Below are 20,809 nucleotides of genomic sequence, written 5' to 3'. Positions count from 1 at the left end.
ATATTAATCACCCTCGCTTATGGGTTAACATTAATAATAATAAAACGAGAATCGATAAATAGTAGCAGCAAAAAGTAAATAATGGTTCGTTAATATTATATACACGTAATAGTACATTGTGCAACTAGGGGAGAAAATTAGATTTTTCAAGCGAGGATGATGTCATCCTCGCTTCATCCGAGTCTGAAACATTCGATCCCCCATTGTTGCTCACCATGCTTTTTTGAATGAGGGCATCAATTGGCCCTTTCTTGTTCATCGAAAACGAATGGGAAATTGAGGATATTTTAGTGTATATGGTCAATAGAAAAAATTTTACAAGGTTTTCAAAGTTTTTAGAATGTTTTGTAATTATTATTCACAAAATTTTGACTATATCCGAGCAGTGGGAGGAAAAACTTGCCACCCTAGAGATGAAAAACTTTCCATCCGCTGCTATATGAAAAACTCGATTTTTCATTCGTTTTTCATGCACGGAAAATCGCCTTTTTCATGCACGAATTGTAAAAAATAAGTGATTTTAAACTTTGATTACCATAAATTATAGGTTTAAAAAGACATATAACCTCAAAATTTGACACGCGGAAAATAATTCCTATATACTATTAGGGATAATAATTTTTACTACGTTACATATTAAATTTCACTGAAGCTAAAAATTTACACTATGTACTATAGTGATTTTTATCACAAATTTGTAAGAATTTTTACTATGTTCATCATAAAAATTACTACGAACCTGGTAAAAATCTTGCAAGTATATCCCGTCATTACTAGGCAATATAGTAATTTTTGCTGAAGTTATAGCAAATTTTATTGCATCATTTTTCTCAGTGCGTACATTTGCGTACGCTCTAGCGGAAATACAAAAGTATACATAAATGCACATAAGTGTATACAAATGTATAAAAATCTACGTATATTTTCGTACGCCGCTGTACAAAATGTTCGAATTTCAACCAAATCGTACGTAAACGTATGCAAACGTACTCGAACGTACGCGAATGTACTAAAATGCAACAAAGTTCTACGTTTAGTTGCCTTATCGTGCTAAAGAATTATTGCATTCAAGATGTAATAAAGATATTACACACACACACACACACACACATACACACATGCATACAGAATTCACAGCATCTATAATTCTATTGATCTTGATGTATTATTAAGGAGAGATAGATATAAAATCAAATTCTATTATAAGTGCACATAAAAATTCAAAAGGGATTGACAGATCTTAAGAGAGATCCAACAAGGGACTGGGCTTACCCCATTTTATCTGAGTCTTGCCCTTCCATTAGGCACCACCTGCCATGTATGTTTCTGGTCTACAAGAGTAAATCTACTAGGGGCACGTATACTTCACTAATGTTACAGAACAGGTAGCAACATATGTCGGAACAGAAAGCGTCCTTCTGTGTCATTGTTCCTTTACGAATCCAGCAAAATGTTGTCATGCAGAACTATCTTATTAAATTGTATCAAGCAAGAAATTCAACAATACATAGTAGAGCAAAAATACAATTATAAGTTATTAAAAAAAGTATATTTTATGACCTTTAGACAGTAAAAATCGCTGCTAATTATTTGGCGCGTAGCTTTCGTCAAATATATATATATATATATATATATATATATATATATATATATATATATATATATATATATATATATATATATATATATATATATATATATATATATATATATATATATATATATATATATATATATATATATATATATATATGTGTGTGTGTGTGAGTGTGTGTGCGTGTGTGTGTGTGTGTTTTCATTAATTGTAAAATGTAATTAAAATTGAAATGAGTAATTTCTAAACAAAATTCTACATGAATTTTTTTTAAACAATAATTTGTACTTATTCGTTGTTTTTTTCTTCCGTCTTAAGGTAGTAGGTCAAACAGTTCGACTAAACTTTAGTTGCTCTCCGAATGGCTCTGAATTATTTTAAAAATATATGAATAATATTGTCGAATTCTTTGCAACTCCAGCTACTAATGGAGGGAAAAGCCAACAAATATTCTTAAACCTCATATCAAACGTGTCACTCTAATATACACGCACGATATGTATATAGTATGTATGTATATGTCAATTTTTAAAAACTTTTTAAAAAGCGGGAAACAAAAGTTTTTTCTGTCCGCTTTTTTGCAGTCGATCAAAAACAGGTCACTTTAAGCCCGCTTTTTAGGTTTAAAATCGCAGAAATCGTGCATGTGTTACAAAAAATACGATTATTAGAGGTTATTAGAACTATAAACCACTTAAATTTCAAGTCATTTCATGGGACAGATCCTGAGAAAAACATCCATAACTAAATAAAGTCGTCTTTCTATGGGACGAGTTCAAATTTTGGATTTAGTTAAAGTTAAAGGTTATGCGAGTTTGATGTATTCCGTCGTACTACCATAATGAAATATAATAACATAATTTAGTTATCTTAAAATAGTGCAAATCTGTTTCTATAATTTGACTACTTTAGGCACACGCAAAAGCGGCAGCTAAATAATTCTGATTACACAAAAATAATGTTTCCGCAATATTCCCTAGTGGAAATAATTGGGTGTGCCAAAGTGTTCCAAAGTATGCTAAAGTGTGTCAAAGTGTGCCAAAGTGTGCCAAAGTGTTCAAATTCGGAAATTTGCTGCACTTTGACACACTTTGGCACACTTTGACACACATGGGTTTTTCGGAAACAAACATTTCTTTTTTGACAAAGTATGGCACAGTATAGCACAGTTTGGCACGGTATGACACAGCATGGCACACTATGGCACATTTTGGCACACTTTGGCACACTTTGGCACACTTTGGCACACTTCGGTACAGTGAGATATATCCCGCCGCTCGTGCGCCAAAACATTGCTACTGCACGATGCCGTCATATCGACGGCACGCGTGGAGCTTGAAGTCCCAGTTATAGAACGTAACAATAAATAATTTATTAAAAAAAAAAAAAAAAAATTCTAGCGTCGGTAAGACTTGAACTCGGATCCTTTGGGTTAGTAAGATGAAGGTCTACCACTGAGCCACAAGTACTCGTTACAGTTAATACAAAAATTTAAACTCATGTACTACAAGCAGCTTTAAATACTTAGTACTTTTACAATGTTAATTAAGAATTGCCCATAATTGCCTTAAAGCTGCTGTCCGCCGTAAATTTTGGAAAAACATACCTCAACAGAGGAATCCGTCGGGAATACAAGTTTTCCAAATTTCGTGCAAAAAGTCCTCAATTTCCGAAAAACCCATGTGTGTCAAAATGTGCCAAAGTGTGCCAGAGTGTGCCAAAGTATATCAAGGTATGCCAAAGTGTAATAAATTTCCGAATTTGAACACTTTAGAGCATTATGGCACACTATGGTACACTTTGGCACATTTTGGCACACTTTGGCACACTTTGGCACACAATTCATTTCCACTAGGGTTCTGTAAATCTGATCCTTCTTTGAAAGTCATTAAGCAATGGCTCAATGAAAATTCTTTCAAATAATTTCAATTTATATTGCTATTGATTCTTAAATATTCTCGTACATTTTACATTCATTCGGTGAAAAGTAGTAATTCTGTAATCAAAAGACATTTTTCACAGGTAAAATTTCAAATTCTTGTTAGACAGACTTCGCCCATTTTGATTTATAATTTTTGTTTTTGGCACATAGTAAAGTAAGCACGATTTCAATCTAAAATAAATCAAAAGAATATCAGTGTCACAAACGCACGCGTAGAAGAAACGAAAACAAGCGTAATATGGGTAAGGGTAAACATTTTGAAAAATAAAGAACTGAAAGGAGAAAATTACGAATCAATTTATAACGAAACGCAAAATTTTAAGTCGCAAAATATTAGAGAGGTAAAATTTTGAAAACCTAGATTTTGAAATCACTAAAAATATTCCTTTTGCAATATTTTATTTCATTATTTCCGTTTTATGAATTTTTTCATTTTAAAATCTCAGTTTATAAATTTTGAATTTCTAATCTTCACCCTTCCCTGGTAGAATAGGTAACCCACTTAATGGCCAGTTCTTGGCATGGAATCTAAGAACTGGGCAGTTCTTGGATTCAAACTGCTTACCTTGTTTTTAAGTACAAACTGCTCATTATAGTTGGTAGAGTAACACGTGGTTTATCACGGTTTGAGGTTGGAATTGGAAAATGGTAGCTAGCAGGCTTAGATTGTTTAAAGGAAAGCATAGAATAATTTTTTGCATCAGAAAAACATCAACCAGACCAAGGACTTGAACCCACACCCTGCACGAGGCCAAATAAGTACGGCCGTGCGCCTTAGCCGACTGAGTCAAGCATACGTTGTTCCATACAAGCCCTACGAGCTTCGCCATATGTTTGAATTATTCAAATTATTCAGTTTACGCCTAAATATTAATAATTTTGTATCTTGTATCCGAAAAATGAATTGATTTATTGATATTTTCATGAAATATAATTCTCACCCATAAAAAATGCACAAGATATTGCTACTTTTAGGAAATTTAAAATGTCCAATTTTTTTACATTTTACTTCACCAGTTTTTGCCTTTGCAGACATTTTAAATTGGTGCTTTTCTACCAGGGATTTCTATTTTTTTTTAATTTTTACCCTTACCCGCATGATATTTCTAAATTTTATACAAACATTATCCACTAATACTAGAATGTAAAATGTAAAAATTATCAATTATTTATCATCTTCTTTTTGTCTATTTATCTAATTTCTTTTCCTAAAAATTGCAAAAATATAGCAAAGAAAAACACTGTTGTTAATTCTTTGACACGTAGCTTCCTTCAACATTATGTATTGCTTTAATATCATAATTGTTTTTACTTCATATATAATCCTATAAAGTTTTTGTACTTTTTCGTTCGATGGATGAAATTTTTTCGAATCAATAATATATACATAATCAATTATAATTCTCTTATATCATACCATAAATGTATAACCTTCGATAATCATAATTTATTAAAACTTCAACATTTAGTTTCCGAGTTATAATGATTAGGATAGTTCGCGAAACGCGTCTAAATTCACTAGTCATCGAAAAATCGCCATGAAATAAACAGCACGTGCGTAACTAAAAACCTTGTTTTTCACGAATTGGTAAAAAAAATAGAAAAATAAGCCTAGGTAGATTAAAATCCATTTTATAGAAGCTTAGATATAAGCAATGGAGTATTCAGTTATACAGAGTGTACAGGGAGAAAATAAATGTTTAAGCTTAGTATCTGTCACAGACGCACACGTCTGCAACGCGAGCAGCGAGACGAGTCAGCGATAAGAGTCGAGCAGCTGAGTCGTACTGCGATGCATGTGCTTCGGATGCATCGTAGACGTTAGCTCAGTGGTTAGAGCACGGGCCTCTGGCTCTCGGGTCCGCGAGTTCGAGTCCCGTCGTCTACTTTTTTCGCTTTCGACTCTGTCTCCTCTCCGTTTGTAACATATCTTTGAAACTAACTGGTTTTATAGACAGCTTAAAGAAAGGGATCAAAGTGCTGTATAACGCCAGCTAAATTCAAAATTTTAACTTAAATATTGCCTTTTTACATTATCGTGTTTTGTAGTAAACGAGACTCGGTGGCTTAAGGGGACAGATACACCTTAAATAGTCCAAAAATGAAAAATTCAATTTGTTCTTTATATTTTTCCCAAATTATTTAAAAAATGAATTAAACTATTAAATATATTTAGGTATAATGTAAGAAACATAAAACCATGTTTATATGTGCCATATTATCAGGTATGACATTTCTTCGAAGGCCAAAATTCAGAATTTCTATTTTTCAGCTACCGCAGACTTAATTAAGATTTGGGCTTCGAAGGGCACTTTTATACGGGTGAGGGTAAAAATTTTGAAAATAAAGTATTTGAAAGGAAAAAATTACGAATCGCATTATAACGAAAGGTAAAATTTTAAGTCCCAGAGTATTGAAAAGATATTATTTTGAAAACCTAAATTTGGAAATTCCTAACAATATGGCTTTTGCAATATTTTAACTACAAATATCACCTTTCGCAATATTTCAATTCAACCTTTTTGTTTTATAAATTTTTTCATTTCAAAATCTCAGTTTATAAATTTTGAATTTCTAATCTTTACCCTTTCTAATTTTTATTTTTCAAAATTTTTACCCTCACCCCTTTTATACTAATAGATATGCTTCAAACACGTATAGTGTCCAAATGAATGTGGGGATTTACAAAAAAATATTATTTAAAAAAGTTGTCTGGATATTAACATAAAATTTGTTACTTTTTAAAGTGTTTAAACAACTTTTGATGATTATTTTCAGAAAACTTTTTTAAATAATAATTTTTTTGTAAATTGACCAGAATTATGGCGAATTTTCTGGCGGATTGACAGAATCTGTGGCAGAATCTTGCCAGAAAGTTTGGAAGTGGCGCGACGGTTAGTCGGCAGAATTCTGGCAAAAATTCTGGTGGAGGTACAGAAAGGCAATTTGAGGTTAGGATGAGTATTGAGTACACACATATTGATTTGCTTACAATTCGATGACTATATTTATTTATAAATTCTGCTGATAAATCAGTTCTATTTCATTAGTATAACTCTAATTTGCTTTATTCATAAGAGCCATACTCTACAATCTCTATAAAGATTATGTTAAACGTGTACACTACCTAGCACTTCACTTTATTCGATCGACTTAACCAAACCAAGTAATCAATTTTTATTTCATTATTTCATGCAATCTGATTAAATAAATTAATGAATATTATTTATATTAGCATGAAAATAGTGCAAAATATCTTGTTTAACAAAAACAAACTCAAAACATACTCATTGGAACATTCAATAAGCCTTGTGCCACAGACCAATATCATGTCATTCTGTGACAATACTGTGCTCAACTATTAAATGTCCGAAATGTATATGGTTTGGCACAGTTTTGACACAGTATAGCACGGTTTTGGCATCATTTAGCACAGTTACGCACAGTTTTGGTATAAATTGGTACAGCATTTATTTCCGCTGGGATATGTACTGTATTTTTTACAAAGCTTTGCTTTATTTCGTTTACGCAAACCATCTGCCCAAAGATCGGTACGGTTTTACTATACAGATACAAAACCTTGTTTATACATATATCGGCATGACCTATAAATTCAAATAGAAGGATCTTAATTAATAGTAAAAATGTACTAATTTAAAAATAATCAAATTTGTAAAAACAGAATGAACAATTTATTCAATATTTTGCAAAGCAAATAATTATAAAATTGATAAACTTAATAGAAAATTATTGGAGGATCTGGGTTTTTATATCTTTATACAATCCTTTTCTAAAGCATGTAAAATGTGTTTTTTAACCGATTTCATTCACGTTTACTGGTTTTAACTATAACCCTGGTAGAAATTCGAATATTTAAAATGGGCTGGAAACTATGAAATAGCTATGAGAAATAGCCTAGACATAACTTGTGATGAAATGCTTTTTCTCCCATTTCTTGAGCATTTGTTGGAATGAACATAACCTTAAATCTTTCGTATTGATATTAGTCCTTGTGTCGTACACTGATTTCAAAGAGGCTTACGGATTTTAATCGATTTCCCAACGATTTACACAATTAACAGTCAATTAGAGTTATACAAGCACGACGTACGAAGATATTCGTAATTTTATTATTTTTTAACTTTTTTTACCCGACTTATTTTGCGTATTACTTTCGTAGTCATCAACTAGCTATCACCTGTGCTTTGCTTTAGAAAATCTATTTTTACAAGCTTGAAAATTCCTTGTAATACGGTATGACTCTATTCTTACTCCAATAAATGCGTAAAAAATGTCCGAAAAAGCGTTTCATCGCTGGTCGAAAAATGGACCTATTTTTCGCCCATCTCTAGTAATACGTGGTATGTTGTAGCTTTAAACTGATATCGATTTTTACCAGGGTAAACTTCTTAAGAAATGGCTTCGTAGCAAATGTTCTCTTGAGAGAGTGCTACTGCGACGCGGTTTCTAATGCGGTTGCAGCTTTACTGTAGCCAAACACTGTTTCTGTGTATTTATGCAAGAACCAAACTCGAGGCTGGTCAGACTTCCGGCGCTGCTGATTTCCATCAAAGGCCGGCTCGTTTATGTCTTCTCCTCCTCATCCTTCATCTTAATCAAATATCTATTTACTTCCATTAAAGATGCAACATATAACTGCAGCGTCGAAGCAGCGAATACCTCTCTATAGGTCTTTTATTTATGGCACATAATGGTGTTACGTATGGATGTAAATAAAAAGTTGGCTTGTACGTTTATAACCTCCCGTAATCAACGATTTCTCACAAAAAAACTCACAAATTAATTTTTAAGCTCAATTAATTTGTTGAAAGGGCAATTTTTTGCATAAGCTTTAATAACGGATCAAATAATATAATAGAAAGATCGTAAAACGTGTATAGGCTATTTAGCAAATTCAAAGTATAATAGAGTCGCGGAGTTTCCGACGGCACAGTGGACAAAACTTATACTTTCCGTCGTGGCGCTACTGGACCCCCTTGATATTACTGCAATATTTCATAAATTGTTTCAAAATAATGTAAAGAAATCATATGTATTTCATAAATTATTTCAAAATATAAGTAATTTTTCTATAAAATTATTTTATAAAATGTTTCTGTAACTTTACAGCAATATTTCATTTCGTAGAATATTTTTAAAATATTCTATGAAATGTGTTGCTGTATCATTTCCGAAATAGTGTTGTAATATATGTTTAAGCAATATTTTATGTACTCTCAGTGAAATGCTATAATCAGATATATAATTATCAATAATAAAAAATGTACTTTTGTATAATTTAATATTTAATATAATTTAATATTTAATACAGTTTGTTAAATAACATAGCAAGTTTTATACATACAAGGAAGAAACGGTTGGTAACGGTAACAAAGCGCTTGGCAGCATATGCACCAACTATTCTCTTGGTTAACCTTACCAAAAATATAGTTGGTGCGTATTTTGCCAAGCGCTTTGTTACCGTTACCAACTATTTTTTCCGTGTACAGTAATACAGTCTTTTGTTTAAGAGATCGTAATTTTTGTTGAAGAACTTACAATTTGTATACATAGTTGCAAGTCCAACCGTCAATAATTATGTAATTTAATAAATTTAACTAAAGGTAGGGAAGATGCGCCCATGTTAAGGTGATTTTTTGATTTTTGAATGTAAGACTTTCAAATGCTTCCAATAGCTAAAAGAAGCATTGTTTAGCCTGGAAATCACTTGAGGGAAGCTCGAAGAGAAACTGCAATCGGTTTCGATAAAATAAAAAGAATGATAAAATCAACGGCAAACAAGTAGAGCGGCTTAAACTAAATTTCTTCAGATAAAGCGAACAATTTTAATAGTTATCAGGCGTTTACAATGTATGTGTATCATAATTATTATGAATGTCAATGGCGTTCTATATTGGGCGACACTTTTTCGATATCAAAAAAAATTATCTTTTACAATTTTGCTTCCCATTTGGATATTGTGCAAAATTAACGATACCACCGCACAGAACATCAAAGGCACTATTCGAACAAGAAAATCCTCCAGTTTGAGCAACTTTTACGGCCCTAATCGAAAGTTATAGTTAAATTGGCTAAGCAGTTCCATACATGGGTAAAAAGAAAAAGCCAAAGAGCAAACCATGGTTATACGAAGAGTGCGAACTCTGGTTTGAAAGACGTAAAAAGGCTAAATTAGATAGCTTACAAAATAGAAGCGATAGGATCGTAGAAGAGTATTCTAACGTAAGGAAACAGACGAGCGCGATCTACAGAAATAAGAAGCGGGAGTATCAAAAGAATCTTATTAGGAGAATAGAAACTAACAGTAAGGAAAATAACCCCCGCGAAATGTACAGAGGGATTAACGCCATCAGAAAGGGTTTTAGGAGTAGAGCGCAATTGATGAAGGACGAAAACGGGGACCTCGTAACAAATGACAACAAATTACTGTCGCTGTGGAAAAATTATTTCGATAAATTATTAAACGTGCACGAAAATAGCGAAGAATTAGGGGACGAAATTCACACTGCTGAACCCCACGTGGAGGAACCGAGCTACCAAGAAGTAGAGGCCGCGATTAAAAAACTAAAAAACAACAAAGCCGCGGGAAATTACTCTATACCAGCTGAGTTACTCAAATATAGGGGCGTCGAGCTCACTTTCAAAATCTATAAACTAGTATGTGCCATCTGGAAAAATGAAACAATACCCGAAAATTGGAAGGAATCTATCATTATACCGATTTTTTAAAAGGGGGATAAGACAGACTGTAATAACTATAGGGGTATTTCACTTTTAGCAACGTGCTACAAAGTTCTGTCAAACGTAATACAAGCTAGACTCACTCCATTCGCGGAAGATATAGTAGGAGATTATCAGTGCGGATTTCGGCGCAACAGATCGACGAGCGATCAAATGTTTACCATAAGACAGTTGTTAGAGAAAAAGTGGGAATTTTGCGAAACCAACTATTTATAGATTTTAAAAAAGCGTACGACTCTATACAGGGTTAGAAGTGAGTGAATCAAAAACAAAGTACATGATTGTGGATAAGCTAGGCATCTGCAGAGGGGAGGAAGATCTCAGAGTTGGGAATTTTACTTTTGAAAAGGTTAGCGAATTCAGTTATCTGGGTACGACCATAAATAATAGAAACGAGATTAATGTCGAAATAAATAAGAGACTCCATTCGGGTAATGCTTGCTTCTACGCCGTGAGTAATTTACTTAAGTCGAGGCTGTTGTCTAAAAACGTTAAAATAAGAATATACAGGACAATAATACTGCCGGTGGTTCTGTACGGGTGCGAAACGTGGGCTCTCACTAAGCAGGCGGACAACCGTTTTAGGGTATTTGAAAATAAAGTCTTGCGAAAAATATACAGGCCGAAGAAAGATGAGGAAACCGGGGAATGGAGGAGACTACACAATGATGAGTTACACAATCTGTACGCGTCACCAAATATTAACAGAATAATAAAATCGCGCAAATTGGGATGGGCAGGGCACGTAGCGAGAATGGGAGACGACCGTACCGCAGCGCGTGTCATGAAGGGCAGGCCGATGGTAACGCGACCTCTAGGTAGACCTAGACATAGATGGGAGGACAACGTAAAAGCGGATCTAGTAGAAATAGGACGGGTGGGTGTCGATTGGAGAGGTGCATCTTGGGTGGGGTTGACACAAGATAGGGCAGCGTGGAAGGCTTGCGTAGATGAGGCGATGAACTTTCGAGTTCCAAATGCCATGTAAAAAAAAAAAAAAAAAAACGCAGTTCCATACATAGTTACTTTTTAGTTGAAACATCGATCTCATTACCTTACATTTATCTGATATCAGAAAGTTATTGATTCCATTTTAACATTATTTCTTTAATACTGTGTAATTATTGTTAACATGCTAAATAAGCTAATATATAAGATTTGAAAAAGTATAAGTGTTCTGATTAGCTAAATTCCTATAGCGCTCCTGACTGCTACATTTGAGTTCCAGGTTCGATTCCGACGCCAACACAACATGTAATTGTAGTAGTAATAGTCACTGTCAATTAATTAATTTTTGCGTTTCTCTTATTTGCTCAACAGTCTGTAAAGGTAGTGTTTTGGTTAAAAAGCCGATGAAAATAGAATGCCACACAGAGAAAAATGTATCACTAAAAATTTATATTTTCTCCTAATCGGGAGACAAACTTAATCTATGCAGAAAATATAGTATGTTTGTGTGAATATTTACTATACATTTATCAAAAATTGCTATACCAGTATAGTAAAAATTGCACTCCGCTTTGACTTGCTGTGTTCCGTCGGTAAAAAATTACCGACAGAGCTCGAAAATTCGTCGTCACTCAAACCGACGACAGGAATTCGCCTGATCACTTACTGCCGCTAGGGGGCGATTCGTAAACTCCACTCGCAAGTGACGAAAAACTGTTCGATTTGTATATAAGGAACTTCCAGATCAGAACATTAAATATAAATGCGATTATCTAGCGATGCGTTGTTAGGTTGCGACATGTATAATAAATAGCTTGCGATGTATGTAAATTAGGATATCATGAAATTCTATGCGATGCGACTTCGAGATTAAATCTGTTACAACCGGAGAGGAGACGTACAAACTTCGAGATTAAATGTTACAAACGGAGAGTCGTACAAATGTAACAAATATATGAATGAAAATTCGCCTGCGACATCCAACAAACACTAATAAGAGAAAAAGCACCAACAGACGACAAAATAAAAGGGCCAAAAATATTTTTAAAAAACTTTAGTATCCATAAACTCTGATATGCGGTATAGTAAAAATTGCTATGTAGTATAATAAAATCTGGTGATTTGAAATTTTACTATACCATATACTAAAATTTAATATAAGTCGAGTTTGTCTCCTCTACTTAACGAACCCAAAATACACGCTACACAAAATAATCCCACATAGGAAATAATCACACGGAAAAATTCTATACAGATATTTACTGCACGGAAATTCCCTACACACATTTTCGGTAATTTTGCTACACCGCAAAACTCTACACAATCATACCCTAGTGAAAATAAAAAATGTAATAAAGTGTAATAAAATATAAGAAAATGTAACAAATCGTACTATTTTGTACGGTTTTGTTGGATTTCGGACCTTTTTTACGTTTTATTACAGTTTGCTACATTTTATTACATTCTGTTACGTTTTATTACAATTTATTACAAATCCATTGATCCAGGATTTCATGGGGGTCTCTTCTTTGAAACGACAAATGGAACAATACGTAAAAAAGTATAACAAAATGTAAAAAATTGTCTGTAAGCGCAATACTATATAAGAAAATGACGACTTTTTTATTTTCTTACATCTGCTTACATTCTTTTACTTTTTCTTACAATTTCTTATGTATTGTTACATTTTATTATAAAATTAATAATTAAAAAAATATATTAACTATATTAGGCGGTACAATAACATATGTAATAAAATGTAATAAAATGTAAAAAAAAGTTAACAAATCTGAAAATGTAAGAAAGTGTACAAAAAAGTATGAGAAAAAAGGTCCGAAATTCAACAAAAAGGTACAGTTTCTTACATTTTTTACGTTTTATTACAATTTATTACAATTCATTACATTTTTTTCCACTAGGTTATATATAACCTATTGTTATACATTGTTAACAACAATAGGTTATACGATTGTGTAGAGCTTTGCGGTGTAGTAAAATTACCGAAAATGTGTGTAGGGAATTTCCGTGCAGTAAATATCTGTGTTGAATTTTTCCGTGTAGTTATTTCTTGTGTGGAATTATTTTCTGTAGCGTGTAGGGTTATTTTTGTGTAGAGTTTGTCCGGCGTCAATAGTAACTGTGACAAATTACTTGGTTCTGATAATAATAAATCTCTGGTGCTGTCACCAAATAATACGTTGTTCAAACAACCAATACTCATAAAAAAAGGTCTTTTTATGCCTCTGTTAAAAAAAAAAAAACACGTTGTACAACACGGGGAGATAACAAGCAACTTCAGACTCGTGTTGATCACTTCACCCGCTCTAAAAATAGCTTATTTTTCTCCTCTTGTTGTGCAATGTACTCATTAAAAATCCCAAAATGTATTATTACTAAGCTCCCTTAGAAAGGGCTTGAAATCTTGGAAAAAATATTTTTTACCGTTGTGTTGGGGTTCCCCTTACGAAAATAATGTGCAGATATCTGTGCATAGATCTCTTTACAGATTCCTGCACAGACCTCTACATAGATCTCTGCACAAAATTTGAACCGTATCCTTTTGATTTCCAGAATTTTTTTAAAAGCAAAAAAACCGCTGCTAATTCATTGGCACGTAGCTTCCTCACTAAATTCATAGGTCCAATAAATAAAATATTGTTTTAATATACAGTATATCTGTCTGCTAATGTATGAGGCGGTTTTTGATACATAATTTAATATATAAGTTTTGCCGTCAATTTTTTTCACAGAAATTCTTGCATGTTTACATGTGTTCCTAACCAACCTAACCATCAAAACAACAGGCTATTCGTTAGATAGGTCACTCGCGCTATTTTCGAGAAACCGATTTTTACATTTTAGCTTTGTACTAGAAAACCGCATGACGAAATCGTTTTAAATTTTAGCAGCAGATAGCTTTTTTTATGGCGAATCACCAAATAAAATTTTGAAGCATTTGACTACATTGTATAAGAAATATAAGGAATCAAAAAATTTTCAAAAAAAAAATTGAAACCTTGATATCTTACGAACCATAGGGGTTTAAAAGCTGTGCAATGAACTTAGCCAAAACACATTAAATATCTACTTTTTCCCAAAATCTCAAGTGCAATAAGGCCTCTTTACGTCCGTAATCGAGGTACAAAAAAACTCATTTTTTTCAGTTTTCGATTTATTGCTGAACAAATTAGTGGTCAAATCACTTGAAATTTTAATGGGATATAGTTTGACACGTGACCCATCGACATGATTTTCGACGAACAAAGCAGTCGATCCCGAGGCCCAAACGAGGAAAAGTAGGTAATTTTATTCTCTTTCAAATATTATATAGCTTAATTGTTTGTAACAATGGGATGATTAAAAAAAAAACGCAAAATAATGTTTCTCAAAAATCAAAAACTGACCATAAAAAAAATATTTGAGAAAATAAAAAATAACTGTTTTTCCCGAATTCAGAATCCAAAAATATATATGCATGTCAAATTTTATTGATATTGACGGAGTAGTTCCAGAAATATTACGGTATACATACACACACATCCATACGGACATTTTCTAAAAACACTTGATTTGAACTTCTAACACACCAACAAGTATTTTCTAGAAGTTTTGACGAAACTCAAAATTTTAATATTACAAAGCTTCCTCTAGAAGGAAGCAATAATATAATAAGTATACCTATATGGGTGTTACTATTTGGATGATAACAAAATGCTCAGATATGCACATTATTTTAAGGGGAAGGTGGTAGTAAAAAGATATCACTTTAATAATTACTAAATTCAAAATCAAGAAAAATTTTAGAAACGTTTGGTCAAGGTATCTGAGACAACTAAAGAAGACGTTGTGTAAAATATATTAAAACTGAAAAATTTGCAGTATAGGTGCTACTTTAAATTTAAATATCTTAACAATGTTTTTAGAAGAGAAAGAAATAAAAAATTTTGTGGGTTTTAGTACCTATTGTCGGTGCCATCATTCGGATGGTAGCACCGATACGGCAACTTTCATTCCAATTCTAATGCATTTTACACTATCAGCATTCAAAACTTAAGTCTGAATCAGCATAGGCCATAGGCACGAAAAGTTTATATGAGCGCTGCAAGGGAAGCTGCAGAAATTCTGTAAAAATTTGTCCAGAAAGTACAAACAATGTGTGACGAAAGTATGCATAACATGTAGCTGCCAAACTGCAATATTGGCTGCATATAGAGCTGTAGACTATTTTTGTGAGGGTAGGGGCAGAGGTAGAATTTTTTTACGTACCCCAGGCCGGGAAGTAAGTTAGTAAAAAGATTAAATTTGAACAGTTTCCATCTAATAAAAAATATTTTTGTACTTGTAAAAATTGGAAATTTAATTAAAAGTCATTGTATCTTTATAAAAAGAATAAAAATTTGACTGTATGAAAATATTCAAATTATATTTTATTAATTACTAACTACTGCAATGCACAAACTGTTTATTTTAATTTGAATATTTTCATACAGTCAAATAAATAGTGTACTAGAAATTGAACAACAATTAGTATATTGAAGTATTATACAAATAATACTTAAGGTTAAAACAAAAAAAAAACGTCAAAGAATTGCAGCCTTAGCAGCGTTTTTTTTTTTCATAATTACAGTAAGTTAATAAACTTAATAAGGTATTTCCTTATTAAATTTCCCTACGAAAATAATGTGCAAAGATCTGTACATAAATATTTGCAAAGATATCTGCACAGATCTCTTCACAAAATTTGGACCGTATCCTTTTAATTTCCAGAATATTCTTAAAAGCAAAAATAATATAATAAGTGCCTATAAGTGTGTTATTATCTAGATGATAACAAAAAAACTCTGGTTGTGAACTCCAGAATTTTCATTTTTCAATTATTTGATTTAAACAAAAATTTTGTTATATCTTGTGAAATAAAAATTCTGGAGTTCACAACCAGAGTTTTGCTTCCTCCTAGAGGAAGCTTTGTAATAGTAAAATTTTCAGTTTCGCTAAATCTTGATAGAAACGTATTTGGAGGTGTTCGGATCATACGTTTTTAGAAAATGTCCGTGTGGATGGCTGTGAGTGTATGTGTGTGTATGTACGTATACCGACATAATTCTGGAAGTACGCTTCCAGAAAATTATATGATTTGATACTATACGGGTGCTCCTTCAGTAAAATAATTAAGATTGAAAGTATTTTAAAAATCATTAATATACTGTATATTTGAACAATATTTTATCTACTGAAACTAAACATTTTATTGGAGGAAGCTACGTGCCAAAGAATTGGCAGCGATTTTTTGTTATCATCCAGATTGTAGCATCCTTATAGGCACTCATTATATTATTTTTTTGCTTTTAAGAATATTCTGGAAATTAAAAGGATACGGTCTAAATTTTGAATAATTTCCGTTTAGTTATTAAAAGTACGTTTCAAATATCTGAATTCGAATATCTCTAGAAAATGTAATAAAGTAAATTACTGACTTGTTATTTAAAATCATTGAAATTTGTTGACGGCTTTTTACAAAAATATTTGTTGTTGCTCATTTTATATAAGAAAAAAAAATACTTACCTACGGACGTAACAGCGCCTACGCTATTTCTTCCAGGAGTTCCTGTAGACGTTGGTGGGCTTGTCTCAAGGCTTTGATGCACCCCATAGATTCCAAAGTCTTGCTCGTTTGAACTTGCACTATTACACTTTCGTTTTTCCTGATTATGATTTATGTGAAAGGCTTCGTTCTCCATCAGATTGACTCCCAATAAGCCAAGGTTAGGCCTCAGTTCATCCATAAGCTTGCTTTGACCACAGTTTGCAGCAGCAGCTGAGAAGTTGAGTTGTCGACTGAAAATTGCCGGGAAGATGTTGAATTGCTGATGTTCGAGATTAAGTGAAGCCGCAGTAAGCGAAGAGGTCGTAGTTCCTTGACCTTGGCTCTGGCCAGTATTGTTCGTACCCACAGTTCCACCAACAGCTGATCCACCCGAACTTGCGCCCCCGCCGACGGAGCCACTAACGCCGCCGACCGGGCCAGCGCCACCTGAGAGGTCGTTAGCCAGGATGATGCCGTTTATATGTAAATTAAATAACACTATTGTATTAATGCCATGCTTAATACATTAGCTAGAGCAGTGACCTTCGCCTCTTCTTTTTGAGATTACTTGTGTGGACAATCTCTAAAATAAACTTTTAGTAGTTTCACACCGATCGTGACACGTGATTGCTGATCGTTAAAAACTTTGTAGATTCCTCAATTTCAAGTTTACTTTAATATGTATACACTTAATTTAGGATCACTGGTGTGCGCGAGTATTTAAATGAAGAAAGACAATTAGACTATTAATGAGCTGTGCAAGTAAATTAGCAATACATAACTATATTGATAATAAAATGTATCGAAATAATTTTAAATGCGTATCTGATAAAGTAAGAAGAAAATAAACCGGAGGAAATGAGGGGAAAGGAGTGGGAAGAAAAGAAAACGCAGTTGACAGAAAGATGATGAGAAGGAGTATATAAGTGATTGCAAGTTAGTAAGCAAGAGAGGGATGAAAAGAGGGTGGCAAGCATAGGCCTTACGCGGTTGCGCTGTGTACCGAACGCTATGAGTTCTTGTGGGATTCTGTCCGCGAAATGTAGTTATACGGGTGACTTTGAGGATACAGTGGGAACACACCAAGCGGACCAGGTCTGCTTGTCCTGTCAACTGATTGGCGCTGGAAGCAATGCGTTGCCGAGGTAACGGCCCACAAGCACCCAATGAAATGATACGTCTAGAGCATCCCGACAGAATGGCGTTCACCCAATGAAAATTCCTGCAGAAAATAATCTACCACCAATTTTCTTGGCTGTACAGCATCCCAGAGCACGAATCATGGACGCATCTTTTTATTTATTTTTCCTTTTTTATCTTTTATCATAAAATAAATGTTTTCTTTTTTTTAATACTGTAAATAAATAGTTGAGTTTTTCTTCAGAAATACGCACAATAAATACACACACAAAAAAAAGCTAATTTCTTTTTCAGGGCTTTATGCTTCTTCCTACATGAATATTTATAATACTGAAGCTTTTGATGACAAACATTAAATAAGTATTTAACATTTTATAAAAGCTTAACAATTCATAATTTGTAAATGACTGCACGAATGTTTTGTGTGTCTGCGTGCGCGTGTGTGCGTCTGTGTTTGCGTGATTGTAATGTGAATAAATATATTTGTGTATACATGTATGGGTGTGTGACTGTGTGTATGTTTAAGCATATATTTGTTGAAAGTTGAGTAAAAAATACCATTTTTATTTAGTTTAAGCGTTTTTTATTTATATTAACGATATCGGGAATTCAATTTTCTGAGTTTTTTTAATGATAAAGTCAATATAATTAAGTTAATAATGAAGATCCATTAAAGAGAGAATTTTCTTACAATTACATAGGTGAGTGTTAAAATTTGGACCAACAACATTTTTTATCGACTTCAATGGTTAGTCGTAATTTCATATTTTGCATTAAGTCTCGATAAAATCTAATATAAATCGATATGGGTCGATAATTGATTTAAATCTTGTACAACGAAGACTAGCTAGCACATGTCCTAAATCACTCACGAAGAGCAGCATATTTCATTTCTCAACGCGATGATTAACACGATTCAAGCTTTTGCCGCAAAGACTAGCGTATTTCATATCTTTGCCTCGAAGACTAGTACTTTTCACGGAACTCTATCGGATTTAGCGCTTTATTTTTAAACAATTGATAATATTTATGAACGCCAAAGCGATACACAATAACATTCGCATGCAAAGATCCAGCATAGTACAAAAATTACAAAATAGTCATAAGTTTTTCTCATTCTACAAACAATGTTAGTTTAAGCCATGAAACGTGATAGTTTTTATGGCGAAAAGTTGAATATTTTGCGGAAAAAATGGTTGATAAAAGTAACCAACTGAAACTTACCTTGCTCAAAGCTGAAGTTTAAAAGCGATTAAAATCATACAGAAATAACATTTACCAATCGATTGTAATGTAAGTTAATAACAAATTTTAATTATTTCAAAATATTATTAATTTTTTCAACGAGTAGAATTCAGTGTGATGAAGCCATAACCCATTTTCGTACTTTGGACAAAAACTCGGAATGCACGTCTGCAGTTTCAAAGTTTTAATGACTACCGAACAAACTGTACACATAAAAACCATACACAAACATATTTTTCTACATGGAAAGATTCTACACGGAGATTTTCTACACCGATATTCTCTACACCGATTTTTTTGTTATTTTACTATACTGCAAAGCTCTACACAATCACATAACCTATTGTCAGATCATTTTTACAACAATAGGTTATACGCTTTTGTAAAGTTTCGCAGTATAGTAAAATAATAATAAATAGGTGTAGAGAATATCCGTGTAGAAAATATCGGCGTAGAATTTTTTCGTGTCGGAAAATACGTTTGTGTAGGGTATTTATGTGTACAGTTTGTTCGGTGTCCACTCATGTTTTAATGAGTGCCGGTATAAGGAAATTCATATAAGCTAAATAACTGATAGGAGAGAGCAGGACAATCCTGAGTAAGGAAAAAAATTTTGAAAAAAAGCTTTGAAAGGTCAAAATTACGGAATGATCAATAACAAAAGCTACAATTTTAAGTATTAAAATATTACAAACGTATAATTTTGAAAAACTAATTTTTGAAATTACTAAAAATATCTCTTTTGCAATATTTCAACCCTAAATATTCAACATTTTTGTTTTATAGATTTTTCATTTCAAAATCTCAGTTAATAAATTTTAAATTTTAAATGTCTAATCTTTACCTTTTATTATTTTTAAGTTTCAAAATTTTTATCCTTACTCCAGTTTCCTTAAGCGAAGAACGTTGAATAAAACTAAAAAAAAGTTATAACTAAAATTAAATATTTCACTAAGAGTAAGACGCTCGCACCGATATTTTCATCGGATGGTAAACTATGAATAAATGACTGAAGTTACTTGCAAATGATCTGACTGTAAATTTGATTTTTAAACTTTTAATTTATTGATTTTTTTTTTCAAGATTGATCAAATATTAATTAAGATATATTGGCAGTTATAGGCGGAATATTGACACTAGGAGCACTGTGTCGCTGACTCAAACATCGCGAACATAATCTCACTTTACATGCACAAGCCTTTCTGCAGAGTTCGTCGGGTCAATACTAAGAAGCACTCACCACTTAAAAATTGGATAACTAAACAAAGTGTTAACGTCTAAAGATCCCTTTAGTAAGGAACCCGTCTGCCAGTTTTACCCCGCGGGTGAGGATACAAATTTTGAAAATTAAAAATGGTAAAGATTAGAAATTAAAAATTAAAAATCTGAGATTTTTAATGAAATGAAAAAATGTTAAATTGAAATATTGTAAACGGGATATTCTTAGATTTTTAAATTTAGCTTTTCAAAATATACCTTTCTAATATTTTAGGACATCAAATTTTACATTTCGTTATAAATGAATTCGTAACTAGCAGCCTCGCTCGCTCGGTTGTATTTCGTTGACGATCGTATCTCAAAAAAAAAACTTAAC

The 20,809-nt window shown here is 32.7% G+C and overlaps 1 protein-coding gene across 1 annotated transcript in view; it reads right to left on the bottom strand.

Annotated features, from left to right (window-relative positions):
• Positions 1-18,049, bottom strand: part of LOC116417309 (homeobox protein prophet of Pit-1) — a 362,559-nt gene extending 344,510 nt beyond the window's left edge. The window contains exons 1-2 of the mRNA XM_031929979.2: positions 17,817-18,049; positions 16,810-17,277 (exon numbers count right to left, since the gene is read on the bottom strand). Of these exons, the coding sequence (XP_031785839.1) occupies positions 16,810-17,029 (220 nt within the window). The 5' untranslated portion in view covers positions 17,030-17,277; positions 17,817-18,049. The remainder of the gene's footprint in view (positions 1-16,809; positions 17,278-17,816) is intronic.
• Positions 18,050-20,809: the final 2,760 nt, after the last annotated feature.

This window comes from Nasonia vitripennis (genome assembly GCF_009193385.2).
Source record: "Nasonia vitripennis strain AsymCx chromosome 4 unlocalized genomic scaffold, Nvit_psr_1.1 chr4_random0007, whole genome shotgun sequence".
Lineage (NCBI taxonomy): Eukaryota > Metazoa > Arthropoda > Insecta > Hymenoptera > Pteromalidae > Nasonia > Nasonia vitripennis.
This window is presented reverse-complemented; position numbering and strand designations above follow the sequence as displayed.